The 24,925-nt window shown below is 46.3% G+C and overlaps 1 protein-coding gene across 24 annotated transcripts in view; it reads left to right on the forward strand.

Moving 5' to 3' along the window:
* The window catches only part of KALRN (kalirin RhoGEF kinase), a gene marked incomplete at both ends in the record, with an annotated part of 667,375 nt that overhangs the window by 68,629 nt on the left and 573,821 nt on the right, over positions 1-24,925 (forward strand). For 9 of the 24 annotated variants that reach the window (XM_080657246.1, XM_080657249.1, XM_080657252.1 and 6 more), the window contains one exon: positions 2,833-2,970. The exons of the other annotated variants lie outside the window; for them this stretch is intronic. In XM_080657246.1, coding sequence (XP_080513372.1) covers positions 2,904-2,970 — 67 coding nt within the window. Of the gene's footprint in view, positions 1-2,832; positions 2,971-24,925 lie in introns of those variants that run through there. 24 annotated transcript variants of the gene reach the window in all.

Here is a 24,925-nt window from a genome sequence, read left to right on the forward strand (position 1 = left end):
AGTGGTTGGGAGCCAGCAGTTCTGGATTGTGAGATGGATTGGGCCTAAATGGGCAGTTGGACATCCCTCGAGGGGTCCCGGATTGGAGAGGGTGCAGGCCGGACTGAGGGACACATACCCCACCCCCCCCCCCGTGCATGAATTTCGTGCACCTACCTCTAGTCCTATATAATAGAGGCTAATATGCAAATCGACCAAACAGAGGAACGACTGGTTGCTATGATGCTCACTGACCACCAGTGGGCAGATGCTCAACGCAGGAACTGCCTCCTGGTGGTCAGTGAGCTCCTACAGGGGGAGCGCCGCTCAGCCAGAAGCTGGGCTCATGGCTGGCGAGCGCAGTGGCTGTGGCGGGAGCCTCCCCGCCTCTGCGGCAGCACTAAGGATGTCTGACTGCCGGCTTAGGCCCGCTCCTCGCAAGGGCTCCCGGACTGCGAGAGGGCACAGGCTGGGCTAGGGACTTTCCCGAGTGCATGAATTTCATGAGCGGCGCTCCCCCTGTAGGAGCTCACTGACCACCAGGAGGCAGTTCCTGCGTTGAGCATCTGCCCACTGGTGGTCAGTGAGCATCATAGCAACCAGTCGTTCCTCTGTTTGGTCGATTTGCATATTAGCCTCTATTATATAGGACTAGAGGTAGGTGCACGAAATTCGTGCACGGGGCGGGGGAGGGTAATGTGTCCTCTAGTAACAAAACAATACTCACAAAGCCTGAGAGGTAGCTTTTGGGCACTGGTGTCTGCTCAGTCCCAATGCTGCCCTTTAAGGAGCAGTGATACAGTCAATGGTGGTGCAGGGCAGGGCAGGCCGGTGGAGACTGGCTCTGCTCACTCTCTCCCTCTCCCTTCCAGCTCCTGCCCCTAACCTGCCTCCTCCCCAGTCTGGATTCTGTCAGAGTCTCCTGCCGTCTGTCTCATCTTGGAGGCGTAGGCCCCAGGCAGAGCTGAGGCTGGGAGAGGTCTGCTTCCATTAGCTGCCTGGAGGAGACCAGGAGGCCTGGGAAACCAATGTTTCCATTAGGACAGTGAGGCGAGATTGCTGGCATGGTCTAGGCCAGTGGTCGGCAAACTGTGGCTCGCAGTTTGGTTTGCCGCTCTGTTGACTAATGAGTTTGCCAACCACTAGTCTAGGCCAATGGTTGGCAAACCGCGGCTCGCAAGCCACATGCGGCTCTTTGGCCCCTTGAGTGTGGCTCTTCCACAAAATACCACGTGCGGGTGCGCATGTACAGTGCAATTGAAACTTCGTGGCCCATGCGCAGAAGTCGGTTTTTGGCCTGGACGAGTCTATTTTGAAGAAGTGGCGTTAGAACACTCAAGTGGCCAAAGAGCCACATGTGGCTCGCGAGCCGCGGTTTGCCGACCACTGGTCTAGGCTGAAACAAAAGCTGCGATGAATGTGTACATGGCTGCTGGGTAGTTGTTAGGCTTGGGGTACAAGGTTGTCCCAGGCCTGGGGTCCCCTGGGGTTTCACTTCTGTGAGCAGTTCTCCCAGCCACGAGGGCACAGCCTCACCATGTGGGTGGGCAGTCCACTGTGAAATGGGTCCCCAGCAGGGCATAATGCCCTGTCCATCCTCCTCGAGGCCTTAGGCAGTGCCCACAGCCCATCCTTTTCCCTGACAAAAACAAAATCCTGTTTTTATGGGCATCCAGACTAATTTGCCTGGCTGTTCGTTCTGTTAGTCAATACTTGAGCACTTGCAAAGTCCAAGACACTGTGTGAGGCACTTTGGGGGATACAGGGATGAGTACCCAGAGGACCCTGTCTTCAAGTAAGGGAGCAGAGTCCCATATAAAGGAGGAAGTAAAATGCAGCATAAAGGTGGGGAGACCGGGAAGGCTTCTGGATTCTGTGGCATTTGAGTTAGACATTAGCAAATTCAGAGGATTTGACCACGGTGAAGTGAGGGTGGGGGAGGATATGCCATTGGGAGGAAGAGCAGGAGCAAAGGCATGGAGGTAGGAAACCATGGGATGTATGGATGCGTGAGAACTAGAATCTGGCAAGAGGGAAGAGGGGTTGGAGGGGAAGGGGGAACAGACACTTGAGTGCTCCTATCTACCGAGAGCGCTTCCAGAAAGGCTCAATTCTTCCTTTCCTTGGAGCCTCACCAGAGCTCTATGAGGCCAGGGCTGTTCTCCCCAGTCCATAGAGGAGGAAGCTGGGGCTTAGGGGGTTGAAGTAACTTGATTGAAGCCCAGCAACTATTTAGTGGTAGCAGGATATGAGCCGTGACTGTGCGACTCCAGGGCCTATGCTGTCTCCACTGTAACAGAGGATCGATCCATGAAGGGACATGGGGAGAAAGGGTCTATGGCCTTTTTTTGGTCACATGGGTCTAGCAGTCTTGGGCAGGGAGTGCAGGTGGTTTCCACAGAGCAAGGCAGAGAGGCTCTGGGTCTTCTGGGCTGGCTTCGGAGTCCAGGATGGCTGAGCTCCTGGCTCCTTCCCCCTCCCTCATCCTATTAGGGGAGTCACTGGCCTCTGGTATGGGAGGCAGGGGAAGGTAGGACAGCAGGAGATCCTGGAATTAAATTCAAGACTTGACCGTGACTGGATTCCTTCCTAAGGTGGATTCCTTCCTAAGACCACCTCTAGCCTAACCTCTTTGTGAAAGCCCTCCCTGCCTCCCCTCCCCACCGCTGACCTCTCCTTGGGCCCATGCAGGCTCATCAGCACAGGCGGCGGCATTCTGCTCTTGTTCCTTGTTGCTGTGAAACGGGCTCCCGGCACAGTCAGCCTCTGTGTGGGTGGATTGGTGGTTGTCTTCGCAGGCAGGCATTTGCTTAGAACAGGCTGCGTGTGAGCCCCACGTCAAGAAATTCCGGCCTCCTCAGTCAGCGTTAGTGGGACGAGGCTCTGCTGAGGGGACTGGTTGTGAAGGATGAGTTCAGGGTGGGATGACGGACCGCTTCTGGGACCAGTGGTATCTCTGGTATCTCCGCTTGCTCCGGCTGCTGGATCGAGGTATTCCTGAGTGTGTGTGTGTGTGTGTGTGTGTGTGTGTGTGTGTGTGTGTGTGTGTTTAAGAGAGACAGAGGAAGGAAGATATACACACATAGACACAGACAGAGACAGAAACAGAAAGACACAACAGCAAGGTGGGCAGAGAGCAAGAAGGGAGAGAAGAGGGAATGACACAGAGGCCAGTTGCCAACCCATGAAAGTAAGAAAAGACTGCTTTTCTGGGGACGTTTGTGACCCAGCTGGGAGTCAGGAGCACGGGGCCATGTGGGGCACATCTGTGTATCAGGATCTCATTTCTTGCTCAGTACTGTAGTGGGAAGACAAGGTAAGCCCTGTCTCGCAGGGCTGTCAACAGAACACTGAGAAGCAGTGCAGCAAGGAGAATGGTCCCTGCAGCAAGCAGCTGGGGGCAAACCGACACAGGCTCACATCTCAGTTCTGCTGCTCCCCACCTCTGTGACCCCCGCCTGATTGAGGTGGCCTTTCTGAGCTTGTTTCCCCATCTGTAAATGGGCATGGTAAGACCTATCTGCTGGGGTTGTTATGGACTTATTATTTAGTTCATACCTGTAAAACACACAGCATGATGACTGGTGCACAGTAGGTGCTCTGTAAGTGTTCTTTCCTCCTCCTACGCCTCTCAGCATCCTGGAGCTACAGCACCTGTCCTGAGGACAGCTCCCTTTGTGGGTTATCTGTGGGGAGAGCTGGTACAGCATTTGTGCAGTCAGTGGAAAGGGAAGGGAAAGTTCCATTTTATTCCTCAGATTAACCTGACCTTAAGACAGTCCACCATAAAATATTAACGCAACTTAAATTTCCTGGTCATATGACAAAAATCCAGACATTGCATTGTAAGAAAAAGCCATTGGTTTAACAAAATGTTTAGTGTTATTTTTAAAAAGCTCTGGCTCCTTTAAGAGGTTTTGATGAGAATGAGATCAAACCCCTGACGGAGAAGATGGGGCTGGGGAAGCCCTGCTGCATACCCCAGTGTGCGTTCATCTCCACCAGGAACGGTCTCAGGTGTGCCAGGAGGTCAGTCCCAGCTGGAAGCAGAGAGCTGCACAGAGCAGGGCTCTTATCGAGGAGAAATCAAAGATGGAGGAAACCAAACCAGCACATGTGAAAAGCAGTCTCTCCGTAGCACTGAGAAACAGGCCAGTGGGAGCCCCGACTTGAGATGAGAATGTTAGGAAGAGAGCCAGAACTTCCAACTGGTGGAAATCATAGCCCCGGGCAGGGGAAAGGAGACCACAGGTGTGAATCCCCTGATCTGTGTGACCTCAGGCAAATTCTTAACCTCTCTGTGCCTCCTTTCTTCCCTTAGAAAAGGGGATGGTGGTGACTGTAGCACCAACTCAGAAAGTTGCTGTTAGGGGTTCAGTGAAATACTTATCCTAGTGCCTGGCATGAAGAAAGTGCCCCTTAAATGTTAGTTTTCATTACCAAGACAGTTAATTTTTATTCTCCCACAGACATTTTAGGAAAGATAGGAACAGGTGGTATGTAATCACCAGGAGCTGAGAAAAGTCCAATTAAGAGTTGTTAGAGGCTTAGAGATAATTTATACTTACATGAATTAAAACAAGATTCCAACTGACATATGATGCTAACTATAAGAAGAAAGTAGGTGTTAATGTATAAGCTATACTACCAATAATTAAGTTTTATTTTTTAGAAAATGCTTGAATCCACGACTTATAAACCAAGGTTTAAGTTTTGGCTCCATTACTTTCTAAGTACCCTTGAATAAATGATTTACCCTCAAACTGACCCTCAGTTTGTTAAACTGAAAAATGGGAATATTAATGACAATATCTATATTATAGAATTTTGGGAAAATTGTATTAGTGTTTATAAAAGTGTCAGGCATTCTTAGAAATGTCAGGTTAATGAATTGTGGGTTGAAGGATTAAGCTGTCTCCTTGATTAAGCAGAAGTTGGTTGCCAGAATTGTGTGTTCTTCCATGCATGCTTTGTCATCATGTGTGGCTGTAACTGGAAAGCTGATGGTCTTCCATAAACAGTGTCTCTAAGGTTTTCTTTAATGTGAGGCTTTAGACTAGCAGTTTCTGACTGTGTAGGGCAACTTATTTCTGGGGGGTTGGGTGTTGATTATATTGCCCAGTCTGATGAATGGGTATCACAGTATTACACAAGTACATGTGTGCACACCCACATCCATGTTCAAACAGCATTTTTGGATATAGCACCTTCCCTCTAATAACTAATGTTAGCTAACATTGTATAGACAAGGGCATGCTTTAACATGGCATGCTAGACTGAGCTAGCTCATGGGAGATGCTCATAAATATTTGTTGAATGAATGGATAAGCGATGAACCGGTCCTTCTGGGCAGTGAACAAAATTCTCTTAGATCTCTCTTTAGAGTAACAGAATTTAGCTCCTTCACCTGCTTTAGGATTTTATGTTACTTCACCTAGACATTGTCATGCCTCATGTCATCTTGAAAGTAACAGCCTCGAGAAAGTGAGGAGGGAATAAGAAATGAGTAGAAGTGGGAAATGATGAGTTTAGCCCAGGAAGCTGAAATAATCGACAAGCTGTGTGCCAGCCTGAGTCATTCCCTTGGCTACGACTGGGGGATAAATGGATCTGTGGTTTGACACACCTAGGAAAAGAGAGGATGCATTAGAACACATCATAGAGCAGAAATAAACTTTACGAAGAGATGACAGTGTATGCTTGGTGATTGCAGACCAATCTTTTGTCTCCCCCCAAAATCAAAGGGATTGTTTTCTAGGACTGTAGTTAACTATATGTAAGGATTTATATGATGATGAACTGCCTGCTCGCTCAGAAACATGACTTATTTCATTAATAGCAGATGCTGTTTTTACAGTGTTTGTTGCTGGGCGTTTGTCACTCTGCTGGGCGTTTGTTAGTGACTATGGCGATGGTTCCTATGGTGGCATTGCCCATCGGAAGAAAGGAGCTCATATAGATATGACATATGAGTTGTGTATGAGAGAAGAGAAGTAACATTGCTTTTTGTTGTTGAGTTTTGGTGTATCCATGGGAACCTGACAAGTGAGGTGGAGGTTTATATTTCTTTGCTTACCTGTTTTTATGGTAGTGAAAGGGGAAAAGTGAAAATACTGATGTTCTTTATGCATAAAGCGCCCGGCAGTGTTTCCCACGTGTGGGAACCTCGCCCCTCGTAGTGCATGAGGTATGTGCAGGCAGTTTGCAGGGGTTGCTGGGGGTTCTCCTGCTGGTCACTGCCTGGCACTGTCTGACCTGCCTGCTGAGCTGGTCCACCCGCCTGCCCCTATCCCATCCCAACCAGTGCAGCCCACCCTTCCCTCAGATCTCCCCTCATTCCCACCTCTTGGCCTCTCTCTTCCCTTCCCACCAGCCCTACTTGGGCCTCACTCTGCCCTGCCTTCATCTCTGGTCCCCAGATGGCCGCCTCCTCCAGCCTCACTGCTCCTTCAGTCCTTTCTCTCCTTCTGACCCTAGGGCTCCTTTAAGGGCACAGCTCCATGCTGCCTGTGACCCATTCCCTGGCATTCCTCTCTCATTCTCTAACCCATTGCCAAGCCTTCATTGCTTCCACCCCTATGTGTGGGCCAACTTTGCTGTGTGGATCCCGGGTTTCCCACCCTGGGCCTGCCCCTTCCTGACTTCCCTGACTTCTAACTCTGAGTGCTTTTTCTTCCTAGGAGCCAGTCCTTCTCTTCTTTTGCTCCTGCCTATCATCCCCACTCCACTAGTTTATTTTAAAAATAAATTTAAGTAAAAAATGGAGTTGAATTAAAACATTATAAAGGAAATAACTGTAGGAGGTCTGTGAATAAGGTGAAATGGGGACAGAAGTACAAAAATGACTGTGGAAAACTTAAGTGATATGTTGAATTTACAACATAGACTTAAGGCTGCTAATTTCTTCTTGGTCCTTCGTCTACATTCCTGTAGCTACCACAAAGTGCTTTGGATTCTGGGTCAGAAACCAACTGGTTCTCATCTCTGGATGTATATTAGATTCATCTGGGAGCTCTTAGCACAATGTCTACTTCCTCCCTCCTCACATCTCCCAGCCAATTGCATTACAGTTGCTGGAAAGGAGGCTGGATATTGGCGTGTTTAAAGAGCTCTGAGGGTGATCCTAATGACAGCGAGGGCTGAGAAGTGCTCCATGCCATCCTTTACCCTGGATGTCAGAGAGTAGAGGCAAAGTAAAAAAATAAACGAGAGATCAGTCACTGTCTGAGAATAATAAACACAGGCATAAACATAGGACTGTACTAAGAAACAAAATGTAAAAGAACACAATCCTGTGTCTATAATTTGTGTAATTGTCTTCAGAAATTTCAACCATTTTCTATCACTATCTAACTTTATATTTCCAGAGAAAAATTGACCTGTGTCCCAGGATGTTCCCTGGCCCCAGCTTGCCTTGGGTTTGTTGCTCTCTGTTCAGGCTGCCTAGGGCTCTGGAGAGTGAGACGGCAGTTTGTCACTGCAGATGTCAAACAACAACAACAACAACAACCACAAAACAGCTTTCCTTACCTGCTTAGGGTAACTCCCATAGGTGGGCACTGTCCGTGTTCAGCTCCAACTAGAAAAAGAAAAATCCCTTTTCCCTTCTGGATGGATGGGCGGTGAGGACAGTAACTCACCTCAAGCCTTCATGGTGTTGGGCTCTTCTTCAGCCAGGAATCCACTTGTGTTTCTCACTGACGTTCACCTCTCCCTGTGTGGACATTCTCTGTGCCTCAACCTTCAAATCTTCCAAAGGTTTTAATCCAAGGATTGACTGCCCAGGGACAGTGCAGGGTCAGGAGGCAACTGGCCCTCATGGCCGTAGCTCTAAGAGCACCATGATCTTTGGTCTCTTCCTTCCCATGCCTGCGGCCTTTTTCCTGGTCCCTGGTTTCCTGTCTCTGACAGAGGCCCTGCCTTTGGCTTGCTTGCTGCTCATCTCTGGGTCAGACTTGGTATCTCTGCTTAGTCCATTTCCTAGCCTGCCAAGGACTACCAGGCTGTATACCCATCGTAGTTTAGCTTGTCCTGCTCTTGTAAGCTGTTGCATATATGTGCCTGCATGATGCGTGGCTTCTTTGAACCATCTCTCTTGACTTGTTCCTCCCCTCCTGTGGTCAGTAGGAAAAAGGAAAGAAGAGTGTGCAGCATGTGTATGAAAAGTGCATCGGATGGCTCTCCTGTGCTGGGAATCTCCTAACTAGACGAAGTTAGGTTGTAATCACCTTCCCATTTGAGCTGAATATTCATATAATAAATAAAGAAGTTACTTTAATGTAGCTTTTTAAGTCACAAATAGATATCTCTTAGTTATTTAATTGCCTTTTGGCACAAGTACTTTCCTAAAGGAACCAGGCCTCTTGTTCAATAAACAGGTTGAACACAGCTTGAAACACTATCCCAGAATAATCCCCTGTTGCTCCACATTAGTGCCTCCCCAGCAACCTTCATATTTTCTGTGCTTCCACTTGAAATGCTCGAAGTCTCCCCTTTTACGGTTAATCCACGTCCTTCCCCTTCCAAACTTCAAAACCCCCATGTCCTCTGGAAAAAGTTCACTTGATAATTGTACCTGGTTCTCTTCAGAGACCTGTGGGCACTTTGGTGCAAGGCCGGTGTTCCATGATTCTCTGTGTGCTGCTGTGGGTAGTAATAGGACACATCTCGTGGGGGTTGTTGTGGGCATTGAAAGAGTTAGTATGTGTGGTCAGTGCCTGGAACTGAAACGTGCTCAGTAAGTGTGTGCCATCCTCCCAGACATCTGCTGCTTTTAGGAGCTTATTTGCTTCTAGGGGGTCCTTTCCCTCCACTGAAAGTAGAGCTTCCATGAGGGCACATTCTTGTACCACCATCCCTTTGTAGACTCACCTAGACATGGAGTTTGTAATCCAATAGGAAAACCAATACATAACTTTGGCTAATAGAGTGTTTGAACTCCAGTGAATGAAGAAGAGGTACTGATTATCATTGACTTGTTAAGGAGGGGGAAAAAAGATAACTGTAATGATTTGATAATTCCAATGACTTATCCATTTTGGTCCACATTATGTCTCTTTGAGATTGGTTACTTTAGCCCCCATTTCACAGATAGGAAACAGGTTTGTAGAGGTTAAATACTGTACCAGAGTCACAGAGCTGCTAGGAGAAGAGTCAGGCCAGGACCCCTGACTCATCTGGGATGAATTCTCTCTGATACCTGCTGTCATCCAAGTGGGGGGATCCCCATCCTTCATCCTTCTCTCTCTCCAGCATGCATGTTAAATTGGGGTGTCTGCCCATTTCCCTGTCAGCAGAGAGTAGAGCATATCAGTAGGATGTCTTGTCTGTGGTGTGAGATCACTAGACAAGCTATATCTAGGCCAAGTCCTGGGGGAAGGACACCGATAGCGGCTCTGTAAGGTCCTGGTGTGGTGTTTCCATCCAGGGGGCTGGAGATTACTGTGATGTGAGAACAGTAAAGCAGTACTTCTTTGGGTGTGGCGTGGCCTCCCAGGGCCTGGCCTTCTGTTGTAGCATATTCAGCAATTGCTTAGAGCCACGGGGCAGTGGGGCAGCGGGGCAGTTGGGCAGCTGTGTCCCTGGGCGGTCAGGAAGCCAACCGGATTCCAGTGTAAATGATGGGTTTGCTCTTCACCTTATGGATGGAGGTGGCTTGTTATCAAAGAAATTGTCAAGGCAATAAATAGTGTCATTATTAGTGGCAGTAGTAATAGTATCCACTAAGGGCCCAGACATAACAGGGTGTGTTTAAGGAGTAGGATTCCTGCCTTCAGTGAGCTCACAATTCAAACACCTAAAAGGTCAACAACTAGTAGTAACTTCTCTGAGTCTCTGTTGGCCCCGCTATCAAATGATGGATTACTTGTAAGGATTCCTTCTAGTTCCATGGTTCTATGTGGACAATACCTGCAAAATAATATACCTACAGCACCTACGGTATATCTATGTGACCCCACAAGATATTATTTCATGTTAAATTGCTAAATGATTGCTATGAATTCACAAGAGGGATAAATATTTGGCTTTGAATGAAGGTGGGAATGCCCACTCATTCAACAAATATCTTCTAAGGATCTACTATATGCTATGCCTTGTTCAAGGCTCTGGGAATACAGTTCTGAAAAAGACAGTCTTCATGAATCTTTGAAGTCTAGTGGGGGAAACAGACAAGGACAAATAACACAGTAAATAATGCAATAGCAGGTAGAATAAAGAGGGGAGAACTGAATTAAGCTTTAGTAGTCCTTAATGATGAGGAGGGAAGTTGGGGAGTATAAACTGTCTAGAGCAGCTGTGTGGTCAGAGTTAAGTTTGGGAGGACAGATTGAAGCCACCTTATGAAGAGTCTTGCTTGCACGTCAGGTTAAAGGCAAATGATGGCAGGATAGTAGCATTCACTTATAAAAATGTATTGAGCAGTTTCCACATATCAGGCTGTAGAGAAGGTGCTGGGACTACAAAGAAGCATAATGTGTTGTAACGGCAGAACCAAATGCCCAATTCCTTCATGCAATTGAAGTGTGTCTGTTTCTAGAGAGCAGGTAGGGTAGGAGATAATAGCTCAGGAAGACACTATAGGGGAAAATGTTACTAGTGTAGACTGATCTTAGAAGTGTGGACACTGGGGGACAGAATCGAAGGAATGGAAAGTGTATTCCTAAGGGTAAGAGGAAGTGGGCTACTATAAATTCATGAAAGTAGAGGAGAAGGGACAGTTAGGGATCCCCATCTATAGAGACATGAGGCAAGGTTGATGGGTTTGGTGACAGAAGGCATTGATGACTACTCACAGCATTGTTTCAGCATCCTCATAGAGGAAAAGCCAGATTGTGATGGTAGGAGGTGGTGAGGGTGAGGAAGCATTAAGCGCATATTATTTGTTTGAGAAATATGTCAGAAAATGCATGGTAAAATAGAATGGTGGTTGGTGGGACATTAGGGGCAAGATGGTTTTATTAAAGAAGGGAGGCCTGGCCTGGCTGGTGTGGTTCAGTGGTTGAGCGTGAGCCCTTGAACTAGAAGGTCATGGTTCGATTATCAGTTGCAGGCTTGATCCCCAGTACGGAACGTGCAGGAGGCAGCCGATCGATGTTTCTCTCTCATTGATGTTTTTATCTCTCCCTTTTCCTTTCTTTCTCTAAAATCAATTTAAAAAATATATATTTTTAAAGAAACATGGGAAACTGAATGTGTTTGAGGCTGGGGGAGGAGGCTAATGACAGAGAGAACTTTGAAAGTGATGAACAGAAATGGATTTATTAATTCATTCAATAAATACACATTGAGCACCAACAGTGTCTTCCAGTGCTATCTGGTGGCGTTACAGCATGAATAAGGCATGAAATCTTCATGAAGTTTACATTCTAGTGAGTGAGGCCGACAATGCTCATGTCATATAATAAGAGCTTGTGATAAGTGCTGTAAAGTGTCACAGTGACCTGGAGGATGTAGGGATGGGTTGAATAAAGAGTGCAGATGGAAGTGGTAGACTGGAGGAGGGAGAGTGCTTCCTCTGTTGGAAGGAAGGAAGAAAGGGGTGCTTAGAGAGCTATTTTTAAGTAGAAAAAAGGCAAAAAAAAACACCAAAAAACAAAAACAGAGAGAGGAAATGTAATTCAGATAGCTTTCATATTCTTAAGCAAAGGACTAGGAAATTCCTGGACTAAGACCTGAGAGGTGGGATAGATAGATCAAGACTTTGGATAGGTCCTTACTTGCTTCATTCAAGCCTCCAACAGCCTTGTGATGTAGGAGGTGTTATTCTCATTAAATAGGTGAGATAATTGAGGGGACTCAGAGAGGACCCCCATAGACCCATAACTAGGAGCAAGGGGGGAGGTCTGTCATCTGGATATTCTGCCATTCATCTGCTCAGAGGGGACTGTTAATGAGTGAGGAACCAGGAGCCTGTTAGTGTAATCAAGAGATCAGTTCCTCCTCCTTACTCTTACAAAACCCTATGCTGGGCCCTGAGGGAAACCCTTGGAGAGGAGATGACATCTGAGCCTGGACTGCGTTAAAAACTGATAAATCAAGCCATCAGCGCGTATTTTCTATCAAGCATACTGTCCTTGTGAGTATTTGGATTTTAAAGGATTTAAATAGAGCAAGGGAAAGGGCATTCAGGGTGAGAGAAGATGCAGTGCAAACACGGCAGTGATTCAGAGTGTAGGTGTAATCAGAGAAGGCTGGCCTTTATCAGATAAAAATGAATTTACTGGTTGGAGAGATGGCGTTGGGTCAAAAAAGATCAGTGGTTAGAAGAGGTTTTTATTTAACATTTTATTTGCCTCCATAACTTTAGCCCCAGCAAAAGAAGAAAAACACACAGCTGGAAGAGATCTCTCTCATTTAAGAGGTGAGGAAACTGAGCTCAGAGAAATGATTTCACTTTCTAAAGTCATGTAGCTAGTTGTTGGCCGAGCCTACATATGAAGCCAGGGCACAAAAACTCCTAGTTGAGGTTTCTATCCATTACATTCCCCTGTGGTTTCATCTCAGGCCTGCCCCTTTTACGTGCTCAGCAGCCCTGATGCATGATTGCATGTGGAAGAATAGGCAGACTGGAGAATTTATGGATTTGAAGGGTGTCTCGTTTAGATTTGGCATTTGAAGGCTCCAGGCAAAATTTCTAAGAAGCCCAAAAGCAGGATTGTATTTCTTTCTCCATCTTCCCTTGTTATTATCATGAAAAATAAACGGAGGAGAGTTGGAAGTGGCACCTCCTGGCTCTCCCAGTCTAAAGAACCCGGCCCAGGGCAAAGGCAGAGGAGTGACTGCCTTATAAACCCAGCTGAGGAGGAAGAACTGGCATGGGGCTTTTAATCTATGTTCAGACCAAATGAAATCTGTTAGATGGGATAATGAGCTCCATATTTTATAGACTATTTTAAGCCTGTCTCAAAATAAAGTACAGGGCTAGGGTTGGAGGAAGGACGTAAGTCTTGGAGACAAAATGCCATGGCTTACTCATCAGTGTTTTCATTTTAATGATCCCAACCCCAGTACAAGTCCCTCAGTGACACTGTAATGAAAACCACATTTTTCCCCCCTGCTGGAAGTTTCAGGATGAACACAATCAAATGGTTTGAGGCATAATTAAGGTTACAAACTCTCATCCCCAGTAAAGCCTAGACCTTTCACCCCAGGGGGGCTCAACGAGAAACAATATGGTTGGAAAACAGTTGAAATTATGGAGACATTTCTTCCACCAATCTCTGGCCCACTGCAGCTTCTTTTCTTCCCTCCCCTTCTCCTTAACCACTGCCCCATTCTTGGGAAGAAATAAAACACATAAATAAAGAGCCCTGGTATTGACTCCTTCCATGCCACAGGGAGCGAATCTCAGTCAGATCTGCTGTGCCTGCAGAGGGCTGGACAGAGCTGGCAGAGGCAGGACACGTGTAGCATGAAGGGCAGCGAAGGGAGCCTGACGGTAGATGTGGGATACTGGAACGGGGAGGTGCATGTGCCATCAAGTAGATATGGGAGGAGGCAGGGAATATTCCGCACATTAAAGGCTGGAAAATCTACCTCATAGGAATGTCTTGAGGACCTAAGAGAACAAGGTGGCCCCTTTTCTTGTGTTTGGACATCATGGGCTGAGAGCTCTCCCAGTTTGTGTTTCCTTTGCCTTGACAAGCTTTCTGAATATGCAAAGATCAAAGTTAAGAAACTTGGCACGGCCAACTGGATTACGTGAGCTTATTTTCCCCCATGTTAACCACATCTTGAACACCTGGAAGATATAAGATGGTGGGAACCCTTGGTGCATGTATACAAACTTACTCTCTGGCCAGTTTCAGTCCAGTCTGATCCATGTAGGGAAGGCTCTAGTCAGCACAAGGAACAACAGAAGGACTAGGATATTTGCCCTTGACTGGCTTGGTCCCATACTCTGCCCCTGATGGTAGTGATTCTGGGATAGAACAGGATGAGACACAGCGAGGCTCTCTGCTTGGCTTCTTAGAGATCATATCACTGCTTCATTCTCTTCTCACTACCCCCATCACCAAAGAGAGTCATGGTCATAATGTCACCTTCAGGAAGATGTATTGATGAATACATTTTCAATTCATGTATCAAGTATGAAATACCTCTCTGAGTCTCAGCGTCCTCATTTGAAGGATTAGGGTAATATCTATCTGTAGTAGTTATAGGAGCCATTAAATATTTCCAGCTTTCCACCTGCCAGTTACATGGTAAGATTGTACTTCCTTACACATTTGACCATGTGACCTGCTTTGCCTAATGGAATATGAACAGAGTTAGGTGTTTCATTTTTAAATGGAAGCTTTAAAAGATGGTATACTATGTAATTCATTGTCCCACTGTTGCATGGATTGTGGAAGTTGTGTTGGAATAAAGCCTCCATCAGCCTGAGCCCCTGAGTGACTATGAGCTTAGCCCTCTGCTGAGCTATGTTGAATATGTGGGATGAACAAGAAATAATCATCTTTTCTGTTAAGCTATTGACATTTTCAGGTTCTTTTGGTAGTCATAGTCAATCAAGCCTATATTGATTGATATATTACTTTATAAGGCTTTGTGAAGCATTACACAAAATTAAAGTCTTTATGCAGTACCTGCCAAATAGTAGACATTCAATAAATGGCAGATACTTTATTTTTGCTATGAATATCATTTGGGATGCTTTTGGTTGCAGGTAACTGAACCCGAACTCAAAGTGGCTTAAACAATAAATACTTCTCTCTTTCTGCTTCTGCTTCTCTTAACAAAAAGTTCAGAAGTTGGCTCATTAAGTTGAAGACTCAATATTATCACCAAGTTCTCTCTTATTTAGTCTGGTTGGGTAGATTAGATTTCTTACATCTATAGATTGTTGCATTTCATTGGTTTTGGAAAATTCTCAGCCATTATCTCTGTTCTTTTCCTTCTTTTCTTTGAAATACCAATTGACTGAAATGAAAGTTTCTTGAATTTGAATCAATTTTCAAATTGATTGAAATTAAAATTTATCACTGTATGCCTATTTTTCTTATCATTACGTCTACATTTTTCATAACTTTATCTCTCCATGATGCATCCTAGATTGTTTCTTCTGATTTATCTTCTAGTTTATTATTTCTCTATTCAGCACTATTTAATCTGCAATTAAATGGTTCATTGACTTCTTAATTTCAAGTATTTTTCAGTGCTGGAATCTCTGTTTAATGCTTTTTCAAATCACTTTTAAAAGAAGTTTAATTTAAAAATGTAAGCTTGTCTTTTATTTCTTTACTAGAGGCCTAGTGCATGAAATTCGTGCACAGGGGGCTGGGGGTGTCCCTCGGCCCAGCCTGCACCCTCTCCAATCTGGGACCCCTTGAGGGATGTCCAAACACCCATTGTGATTGGGCCTAAACGGGAAGTTGGACATCCCTCTCACAATCCAGGGAGCTGCTGGCTCCCAACCACTTGCCTGCCTCTGCCTGATTGCCCCTAACCGCTTCTGCCTGCCAGCCTGATCACCCCCTAACCACTCCCCTGCCAGCCTGATCGATGCCTAACTGCTCCCCAGCTGGCCTGATTGCCCCTAACTGCCCTCCCCTGCCAGTCTGGCTGCCCCTAACTGTCCTCCCCTGCAGGCCTGGTTGCCCCCAACTGCCCTCCCCTGCTGGCCTAGTCACCCCTAACTACCCTCCCTTGCCAGCCTGGTCGCCCTAACTGCCCTCCCCTTCAGGCCTGGCCCCCCCAACTGCCCTCCCCTGCAGGCCTGGGTCCCCCCCAACTGTCCTCCCCTGCAGGCCTGGTCCCCCCCCCCAACTGCCCTCCTCTGCTGGCCTGGTCACCCCTAACGGCCCTCCCTGCTGGCCTGATTGCCCACAACTGCCCTCCCCTACAGACTTGGTCTCCCCCAACTGCCCTCCCCTGCTGGCCTGGTCTCCTCCAACTGCCCTCATCTGCTGGCCCGGTCACCCCAACTGCCCTCCCTGCTGGCCTGATCGCCCACAGCTGCCCTCCCCTACAGGCCTGGTCCCCCCCCCAACTGCCCTCCCTGCAGGCCTGGGTCCCCCCCAACTGTCCTCCACTGCAGGCCTAGTCCCCCCCCCCACTGCCTCCTACTGCAGGCCTGGTCCCCCCCCCCCCAACTGCCGTCCCCTGTAGGCCTGGTCCCCCCAACTGCTCTCTCCTGCAGGCCTGCCCCCCCCCCAACTGTCCTCCCCTGCAGTCCTGGTCCCCCCAACTGCCCTCCCCTGCTGACCTGATCTCCCCCAACTGCCCTCCTCTGCTTGCCTGGTCACTCCTAACTGCCCTCCCCTGCAGGCCTGGGTCCCCCCCAACTGCCCTCCTCTGCTGGCCTGGTCACCCCTAACTGCCCACAACTGCCCTCCCCTGCAGGCCATCTTGTGGCGGCCATCTTTGACCACATGGGGGCAGCCATCTTGTGTCTTGGAGTGATGGTCAATTTGCATATTACTCTTTTATTAGATAGAATTGTGTTATAGTCTCTGATAATTCCAGTATCTGAAGTCTTTGTGGGTGTGTGTCTGTAGTCTGCTCTTTCTGATGGTGCTTGCTCATGGTGTTTTTCCCCCTTGTGCTATCTTTGATTGCATCCTGGTCATTATTTTTGAAAAAGACTTTATGAGAATAATGATTTTTTTTTTTTTTTTTTTTGTCAGAGTCCTAGGGATACTACCATCTGGTTCCATTTTAACCAAAGTTGAATGCTTGAGGTTCTTTGGACCCAGGTTACAGGTAGCTGTGTTTCAAGTTTCCATGAGAGCTGGTTTGTTTCTAGGTTACCTTTACCTTGAGGCTGAAGCACTCCCTGTACGAGGAAGCCCAGCTTAGAATGGGGTGTTATTTATCAGACTCTTTCCCTGGGGCCTGCCCCGAACTTTGATTCCTGCCTCCCTTACACAGTTCAGTTTTGTCACTGTTTCTTGCAACTGGCAAATGTTCTCAGGCCAGAAGCTGCTTTATGTTTTGGGCCAACCTCTCTGGATTCTCACCTTCTCCTAGGATTTGGCCTAATAACTCTTCGTTATTTTTTTTAGTTATTATGCTTTTAACAAGATTTAAAAAATTGTCTTTAGTGCGAGTGTTGGTCCTAATTGCCCAGACTGCCATTACAAGAAATAGGGATCTCAGGACCCTAATTCTCCGCATCGTTCATTCCTTACAGTCGAAAGATGGCTGCCACAACTCCATGTGTCACTTGGAGAACCGACAGTGGAAAGAGTTTGTTTTTCATGCACGTATTCACGTAGGTCTTTTTAAGAGCAAGAAAACCTTTTCTAGTGTCCCTTGGGAGACTTTCCCTCATGTCTCAAAGGATACGTTTTCACGATCAATTTTTAAACAAGTCACCAGAAATGGGGTTCAATTTTTCTGATTGGTGTAAAACAATTAGCACTTACCCTGTGGGGCTGGAAGGTTCTTCACCTCCACTGAAGCACACACATGCTTGATTTCTAGACAAAATGTAGGTTCTATAAGCAAGGAAGAAGGGGAAAATGGCTCCTGGGCAGGCAACCAACTGTCTCTATCATACTCTGTGCTCAGCTAGAGCTAGGGATTAAGAAGGCATGTTTCTTGTCCTACTTGGGACAAATGTGCTCTGAAGGATGTATAAAAATGTAGAGCCAAACCCTAACAGAAAGGATTCAGAAGTATCAGGGCCATACTCCTTAAAAACACACTTTGTAACTTAAAACTGTAAAAATTTGAGATGGCCTGTGATAAAAATGTAATGAATTTATTTAATTAAAACTATTCAAAAATAAAATTATATAGTAGAAAGAATGGCCTTATTGGAAATTTATTTTTTTAATTTAATTAAAAAAAATCTTTATTGTTCAGATTGTTATAGATATTCCCCTTTTTCCCCCCATAGCTCCCCTCCACCTGGTTCCCACCCCACTCCAGGCCTTCTCCCCTGCCCCCCTGCACTGACCTCGTCCATAGGTGTAAGCTCTTTGTCCAATCTCTTTCTGCACCCCCCACAACCCCTTCCCCCCGAGAATTGTCAGTCAGCTCCCTTTCCAGGCCCCTGATTCTGTTACATTAACCAGTCTGTTCTGTTCATCAGGTTTTTTATTCATTTGATTTTTATGTTCACTGTTGATAGATATGTATTTGTTGTCACTTTGTTGTTCATAATTTTTTATCTTTACCTTTTTCTTCTTCTTCCTCTTCTTAGAGAATACTCTTCAGCATTTCATATAATACTGGTTTGGTGGTGATGAACTCCTTTAGCTTTTTCTTGTCTGTGAAGCTCTTTATCTGACCTTCAATTCTAAATGATGGCTTTGTTGGGTAGAGTAATCTTGGTTGTAGGTTCTTGCTATTCATCACTTTGTAGATTTCTTGTCACTCCCTTCTGGCCTGCATAGTTTCTGTTGAGAAATCAGCTGACAGTCGTATGGGTGCTCTCTTGTAGGTAACTAACTGTTTTTCTCTTGCTGCTTTTAAGATTCTCTCTTTGTCTTTTGCCCTTGGCATTTTAATTATGATGTGTCTTGGTGTGGTCCTCTGGATTCCTTTTGTTTGGGGTTCTGTGTGCTTCCTGGACTTGTAAGTCTATTTCTTTCACCAAGTAGGGGAAGTTTTCTGTCATTATTTATTCAACTAGGTTTTCAATATCTTGCTCTCTCTCTCTTCTTCTGGCTCCCGCATAATTCGGATGTTGGTACGCTTGAAGTTGTCCCAGAGACTCCTTATACTATCTTCATATTTTTGGATTCTTTTTTCTTTTTGCTTTTCCGGTTGAATGTTTTTTGCTTCTTCGTATTTCAAATCTTTGACTTGATTCTTGGGATTCTCTCGTCTGCTGTTGGATATCTGTATATTATTCTTTATTTCAGTCAGTGTATGCTTAATTTCTGATTGGTCCTTTTTCATATCCTTGAGGGTCTCCCTAAATTTCTCGGAGGTTTCTAGAAGATTCTTGAGTAACCTTATAACCGTGGTTTTGAACTCTATATCCAGTATTTTGCTTTCATCCATTTCTTTCATTTGTGACTTGTTTCTTTGTCTCCACATTTTGGCTGCTTCCCTGTGTTTGTTTCTATGTACTGGGTAGCTGCTAAGTCTCCTTGAGTTGATAGAGTGGCCTTGTGTGGTAGGTGTCCTATATGGCCCAGTGGCTCAGCCTCCCCAGTCACCTGAGGTGGAGGCTCTTGGTACACCCCTTTGTGGGCCGTTTGCACAGTCTTGTTGTAATTAACCCTTGATTGCTGTTGGTTTCACTGGGAGGAATTGACCTCCAGGCCAATTGGCTGTGATGACCAGCTGTGGCTCTACAGCAGCGGTTCTCAACCTGTGAGTCGCGACCCACAGGTTGAGAACTGCTAGCTGGGTCGCCTAAGACCATCGGAAAACACAGATATTTACATTACGATTCATAACAGTAGCAAAATTACAGTTATGAAGTAGCAACGAAAATAATTTTATGGTTGGAGGTCACCACAACATGAGGAACTGTATTAAAAGGTTGCGGCATTAGAAAGGTTGAGAACCACTGTTTTAGAAGCTCTGGGGCTCTCTGACCCAGCTGCAGTTTGACAGCTTTTAGGTGGAAAAAGGACCAGCCATTTATATGCAAAAGCTGATGCGCACAGCTTGGGTGGAGTTGTAAATTGGGTGGGGCGGGGTCTCCGGGGAATCACCAGGGCAGAGCAAACAGCAATGGCTGCCAGTCAGTCCTGCACAGGAGAGGTCCCCGTGTCTCCGCGTCCTGTGCCCCCGTGCAGGAACAATGATCGTTGTGAGCACCTCTGAGAGAAAGCCGTCCTTGCATTCCTGTCCTGATGCCAGACAGTCCAGTTTCTCCCTGTATGTGTCTGGATCCCCCAGAGTCTCGCCCGGAACTGGAGTTCAGAGCAAGCGGGAGCTTGTATCTCCCTCCCGATTAAAAGAGCAGCACATCCAGGTACCAGCACTTTCCGTGCCTCCACACCTCTTTCCAGTCTCAGTGCGCTTTCTTCACCTCTCTAGTTTTGGAACTTCCACTCAGCCAGCTTTCCCGCGGTTCTGGGTGGTAGTTGTACTGCTGTTTAGTTGTAGTTTTGATGTGGTTGTGAGAGGCAGCAAGTATAGGTGTTTACCTATGCTGCCATCTTGGTTCTCCCTCATTGGAAATTTATTCACAAATATAATTATACTACAAATTACTTCTATAAATGAATATTGCAAACAACAACAACAACAAAAAACAACCCCCAAAAACTAATGCATCGGATGGAGTCATATGGCTTCACTGGGTTAGCTGGGCCCTTCCAGGTGTCCCTGGCAGAGGTGGGCAGGAGATCGCAGAAGAAGGATTTTATTAAGGTTTAAGAATCCTCACAGACCATCACTTCCCTGGTAGGGCTGGAAGGCTATCCTTGCTCGAATATACTTACCCTTATTACTTGGGAGCAGGATTGGAGGGCACAGAGGTGAGGTATGAGGGTATCTAAGACCGCCTTTCTTGAAGGCTAGCTTGCTCCTTGCCTTGCAGGTGTCCTCAAACTGCGGCCCACGGGCCATATGCGGCCCGCCGAGGACATTTATCTGGCCCGCCAGGTGCCGCTGCCTGTCCTGCTTAGCAGCCAACTCGTCCCAGGCCCGCAGTGCGCATAGGAATTTGTTCATAGTTTTTTTTTTTTAAACTATAGTCCGGCCCTCCAACGGTCTGAGGGACAGTGAACTGGCCCCCTGTTTAAAAAGTTTGAGGACCCCTGCCTTAGAGAAACAGGATGGATTCCACACCTTGTCTTTGGGACAAGAGGTCTCAGGGGGAGAAGCATTTATCCCTGTCCCTGACTGGTCCTTCTATAGTTTCTGTCTGAGGAGAGGAGATCCAGTTCCTGAATCAGTGTCTTCCATGGGTTTAGGATCAACTTCCCTCCCTTTCTTTTCCATATACCATATCTATGGCTTGACTTTATCTTAAGAGTTTCCCTTGTCAGTCCATCACTTGCCACAGGTTGCTAGGAAGTCCCTTGAAGGAGATACCTGAAGGCATGCCAAGCAGATTGAAAGTGTGCATGGGGTGATACTTTGGGCCATGGGGTGCATGAATATAGCTGGGTTTTTTGGTGGGAGGGGGAAGGTCGTTTCAAGTGGGGTGAAAGGGAGTTGCAAGTATCCCTGCATATAGGTTCTGTTCCCTTTTATCACCACCAATATATTTTATCCTTTAACTCCACCAATTCAAGCTATTGATTTGCTTGACCAGGCTACTTTAAAATTCAAAGAAAAACCTAAAACTGAATCAAGTTTGATAGTATCAAGTCCAGTGGCCAGGCTTATTTTACTGATTGGATTGCTTTATAGGCCGTATGCTAAAAAACGTTTTCATGTGACAAGACTTTGAAATCAAAATGGCCTAATTTAGCTTGCAACTCCACCATTCACTACTGCCAAATATTGACATGTCACAGCCTCTCTAGACCTCAGTTTTCTCATTTAAGATGCTGACAATATCACTATTTACCTAATAGGGTTATTGTATGGATTCAGTAACAGAACATGTTAAAAGCTTAATAAATGTCAGCTATTAATTCTTAATCCACATTGCCTAAAAATCTAACTTTTGGATGAGAAGAGAGTGGTCAAGAGGTGATCAGGGGCTTGGAAGCTTAGGCAGGTTTCGAAGGAGTAGGCGAGATAGAATGTGCCGTGTATTGGGGCTCTGAGAGAGGGCAATCCAGAATGGAGTGTGTGGGAGGGAATCAAAGACCAACCTGCACTTGCCTTGAAGTTTGGCCCAAAACCCTGGAAGAAAACTTCAACCCCAGGCTGCCCTATGCACCTCTTTGTGCACCTCTCTGTTTTCTGTTGGACTAGAGTCATCCATTAGTTGCTCCCGATTCTGAGGCCCTGCCTCCTCACCTTGAGACTACCTGCCAGGGGGCTGAGCTGGACTGCCTCTGAGGGAGCAGTTCCCCTGCTGTCTCCTGCTGGTTCAGCCCACTAGGTCAAGGGTGCTCCCTGCCTCCCCGGAGTTCCTCTCCATTAAGTAGATTAAGGGCTTGGCTGTCTAGGTCCAGAATAATGGATACACTAATTGGCAAGCATCAGAAGGCTTCAGCATTGATAAATTTCAGGCTCTGGGCAGTATCTGCTGAAATCCATTCTTATCGACCACTTGGGGAGAGAAGGATCCAAGGGCAATGGTGAATGTCTGGCTGAGGAAACGGGATGGGCTGAGGCAGTGGGTCCTCCCTGGGCAGAATCATAGAAGAAAGGGAAAGGAAAAAAAAAAAAAAAAAAAAAGGAAAAAAAAAGGGGGGGGAGGGAAGCAGAGAAAGAGTTTTCCTTTTTAAATAGGAAAGGTGGTTGTAGTCAGTTCTTCTTTTGTCACCTCAAGTAGAAGGATGAGTGATGAGGCCTGTAGCAGCAGATTGGAAGAGAGGTTATGTCAGAGGCAAAAGGACTGTGGTAGCTTCAGTGGCCACTGTGGGCATTTGGATGTGTCCTGGCCATTTTATCAGAGAGGCCAGCAGCTCATTGGTCCCTGTTTGTGTGATGGGTTTGAATGGGAGGAAGGGGAAAATGGGTTTTGGAGAGGTCACATGCTCTTTCTCAGATGTGTGTTTGCAGTCAGCCCCATGGGCTTGTGTCTGAGCCTCGAGGGGAGGAGCGCCATGCAGAAGTTAGAGGAGCTATTCTCACAAGGACTCTGTGTGACATGGGGACAGATGATGCAGATCTTCTGAACAGAGAGTGGGGAAGAGGGACTAGTCTTCCATCAGGGCTTGATCTGGGGGGAGTGATAACTCCATGGAACTCAGGCTGTTTGGCACTTGGGAGTGTTGGGGATTTGAGAGCCTGGAGCCAATCACTCTGGGTCAGAGACTGGTGTCCTCAGAGAGGGCACCTCCAGCTGCATTGGGCAGACACAGCAGGAGAGGAAGGGCATGGCACGTGTGGTTGATGGACTGTTTGGTGAGCTCAGGGGAGCCCAAGGGATATGTGATGGGGCTCCTGGACATAATGGGATGAGACTTTTTAGAGACTAAGATACCAAATGAGAAAGAAAATTAGGCCAAAGCTAGTGAAATTTGAATGGCCTCTGTTAATGGGGGCTTCTTGTCTGGTGAGGACTACAAAATTCAAGTTATAGAAGAAACACCGTGGCATTGAGGTACTCCTTAAATTGAGAAATATTTATTGCGTACCTACTCTGAAAAGGTACTCTTATGAGAGTGAGCAAGACAAGCAGCCTTTGTCTTCATGGAAATGGCAGTGAAGGGAAAAGATTTCTGAGTTGGAAAGTGGCATGGGAACACAGAAGAGAAAGTGAAGGATTCCAGCTATGGATTTGACCTTGAAAGGCCTTGAGGGATGGTTGGAAGCTGGACTTGAGGAGGTGAAGGAGGGCAACAGAGGAAAGGTGCAAAGTGGGAAAGTTTGAAGAGTGTGGGAAGTAGTTTTCATGTGGAGGTCGTGTGTGCATGCTCATTGCAAGTGTGTATGCATGGGATTTGGGATAATGAGAGAGAGAGAGAGAGAGAGAGAGAGAGAGAGAGAGAGAGAGAGAGGAGAGAGGTGGGAAGGTTGGCTAAATTGGCTTTATGTTCTACACTAGAGACTTAGGATTTTATTTAGTAGTTTATGGGCATCAATTGGGAGATTTTGAGCAAGGAGAGTAACTTGATCAATCCTTTCCTGTCTCTAGCTGAGGTCACTTTGTAGCATTGGTGCTAGGCACGGCTTCAGGCCCTGATTGTTTCAATATGTTCTCTTCCTGGCTTTCTCATGGGAGCAGTCTGAGTTTTATTTTTACCCACATCTCTGTTTTGGGTGTGCGTCAGATTAGCAGCTCTGTGCCTCCAGTTGGAAGAGAGCTTCTGTTCAAAGTGCTGTGTGGGTGGAGTCCTTCCGCCACTGTCCCAGCCCTGCTGCCCCCCCTGGGTGTTGACCTTGGCTGTAGAGGGTGTGGCCCTTGATTTACTGCTGTTTGCTTTCCCTACTTTCTCAGTTCCTTCCTGGTGCTTTTGAATGACCCAGGGTTCCTTCAAGGAGGTTGAACAAGGGCAGCTTGTGGTTTGGGTGCTAGGTGAGGGCAGCAACTAATAAATGAATGATCCATTATCTTGGGGATGTAGTCCTTGCTACAGCCAGGTTTACTTCCATTTTATCATAAATATAAGCAGCTTCATAAATTTAAATTGGTTTCCAGAAACAGACCCTGCTTCCAGGAACACTTCTTGTTGTGGAAGACAGGCTTGTCAACAAAGAGGGGGGTGCATTTTTAAAGATAAGATGTATCTACCAGAACACAGTCTACAAAGAAACAAATTTGGTTAAAACTTTTTGCCTGTATTCCAAAGAAGGGTATGGTGTAGATTTATCTTCCAGTGGCAGTAATGTTTAAAATGTCCTTATGGTGCTGTTAGCTCATTTGGCCTGGACACTATATTCATGAGTAGCTTTTTATTAGTCATGCAAAGACCAGCAAAAACTGTACAGACAAAAAACAAAAATCTAGTCCTTCTATTGGAAAAAGAAGCCAAAGACGATAGCCTGTTGATAATGGTTGTGCTGTAATTTCGTGATTTTGCACATTAAGTACTTCCTGTGTGCCAGGAATTGTCTAGGTGCTTATCTCAAAAGTCACAATAGTATTGTCACTATTAGACAGATGAGGACACTGAGGCTCAAAGAAGTTATGTGTCTTGCCCAAGTCATTCAGGTTGTATAATGGTGAGTTAGGATTCTCACCTGGGTTTTTCTTGTTTAAAACTTCATGTTCTTTCCACTCCTCCGTCTGGAAACCGTGGTGAGAATATGTATACCCTAGTCGCCTGGAGATAGAGTCAGATGTTGGACCATTCATTGACAACTTGGGGTATCCCCTGGCCACAGGTTTATTTGGCTATGACTTTGGGCCTCTTCTTTATTCGAAGCAGTTAGCTCTTCCCATTTGGTGTTGAAGTTAACATCTGCTCATTACCAGGTGGACCCCTGGAGACCTCGCTTGCTCTATCTTCCAGCCTCTGTCCCC

The sequence above is a fragment of the Plecotus auritus genome (assembly GCF_963455305.1).
Source record: "Plecotus auritus genome assembly, chromosome: 2".
Classification (NCBI taxonomy): domain Eukaryota; kingdom Metazoa; phylum Chordata; class Mammalia; order Chiroptera; family Vespertilionidae; genus Plecotus; species Plecotus auritus.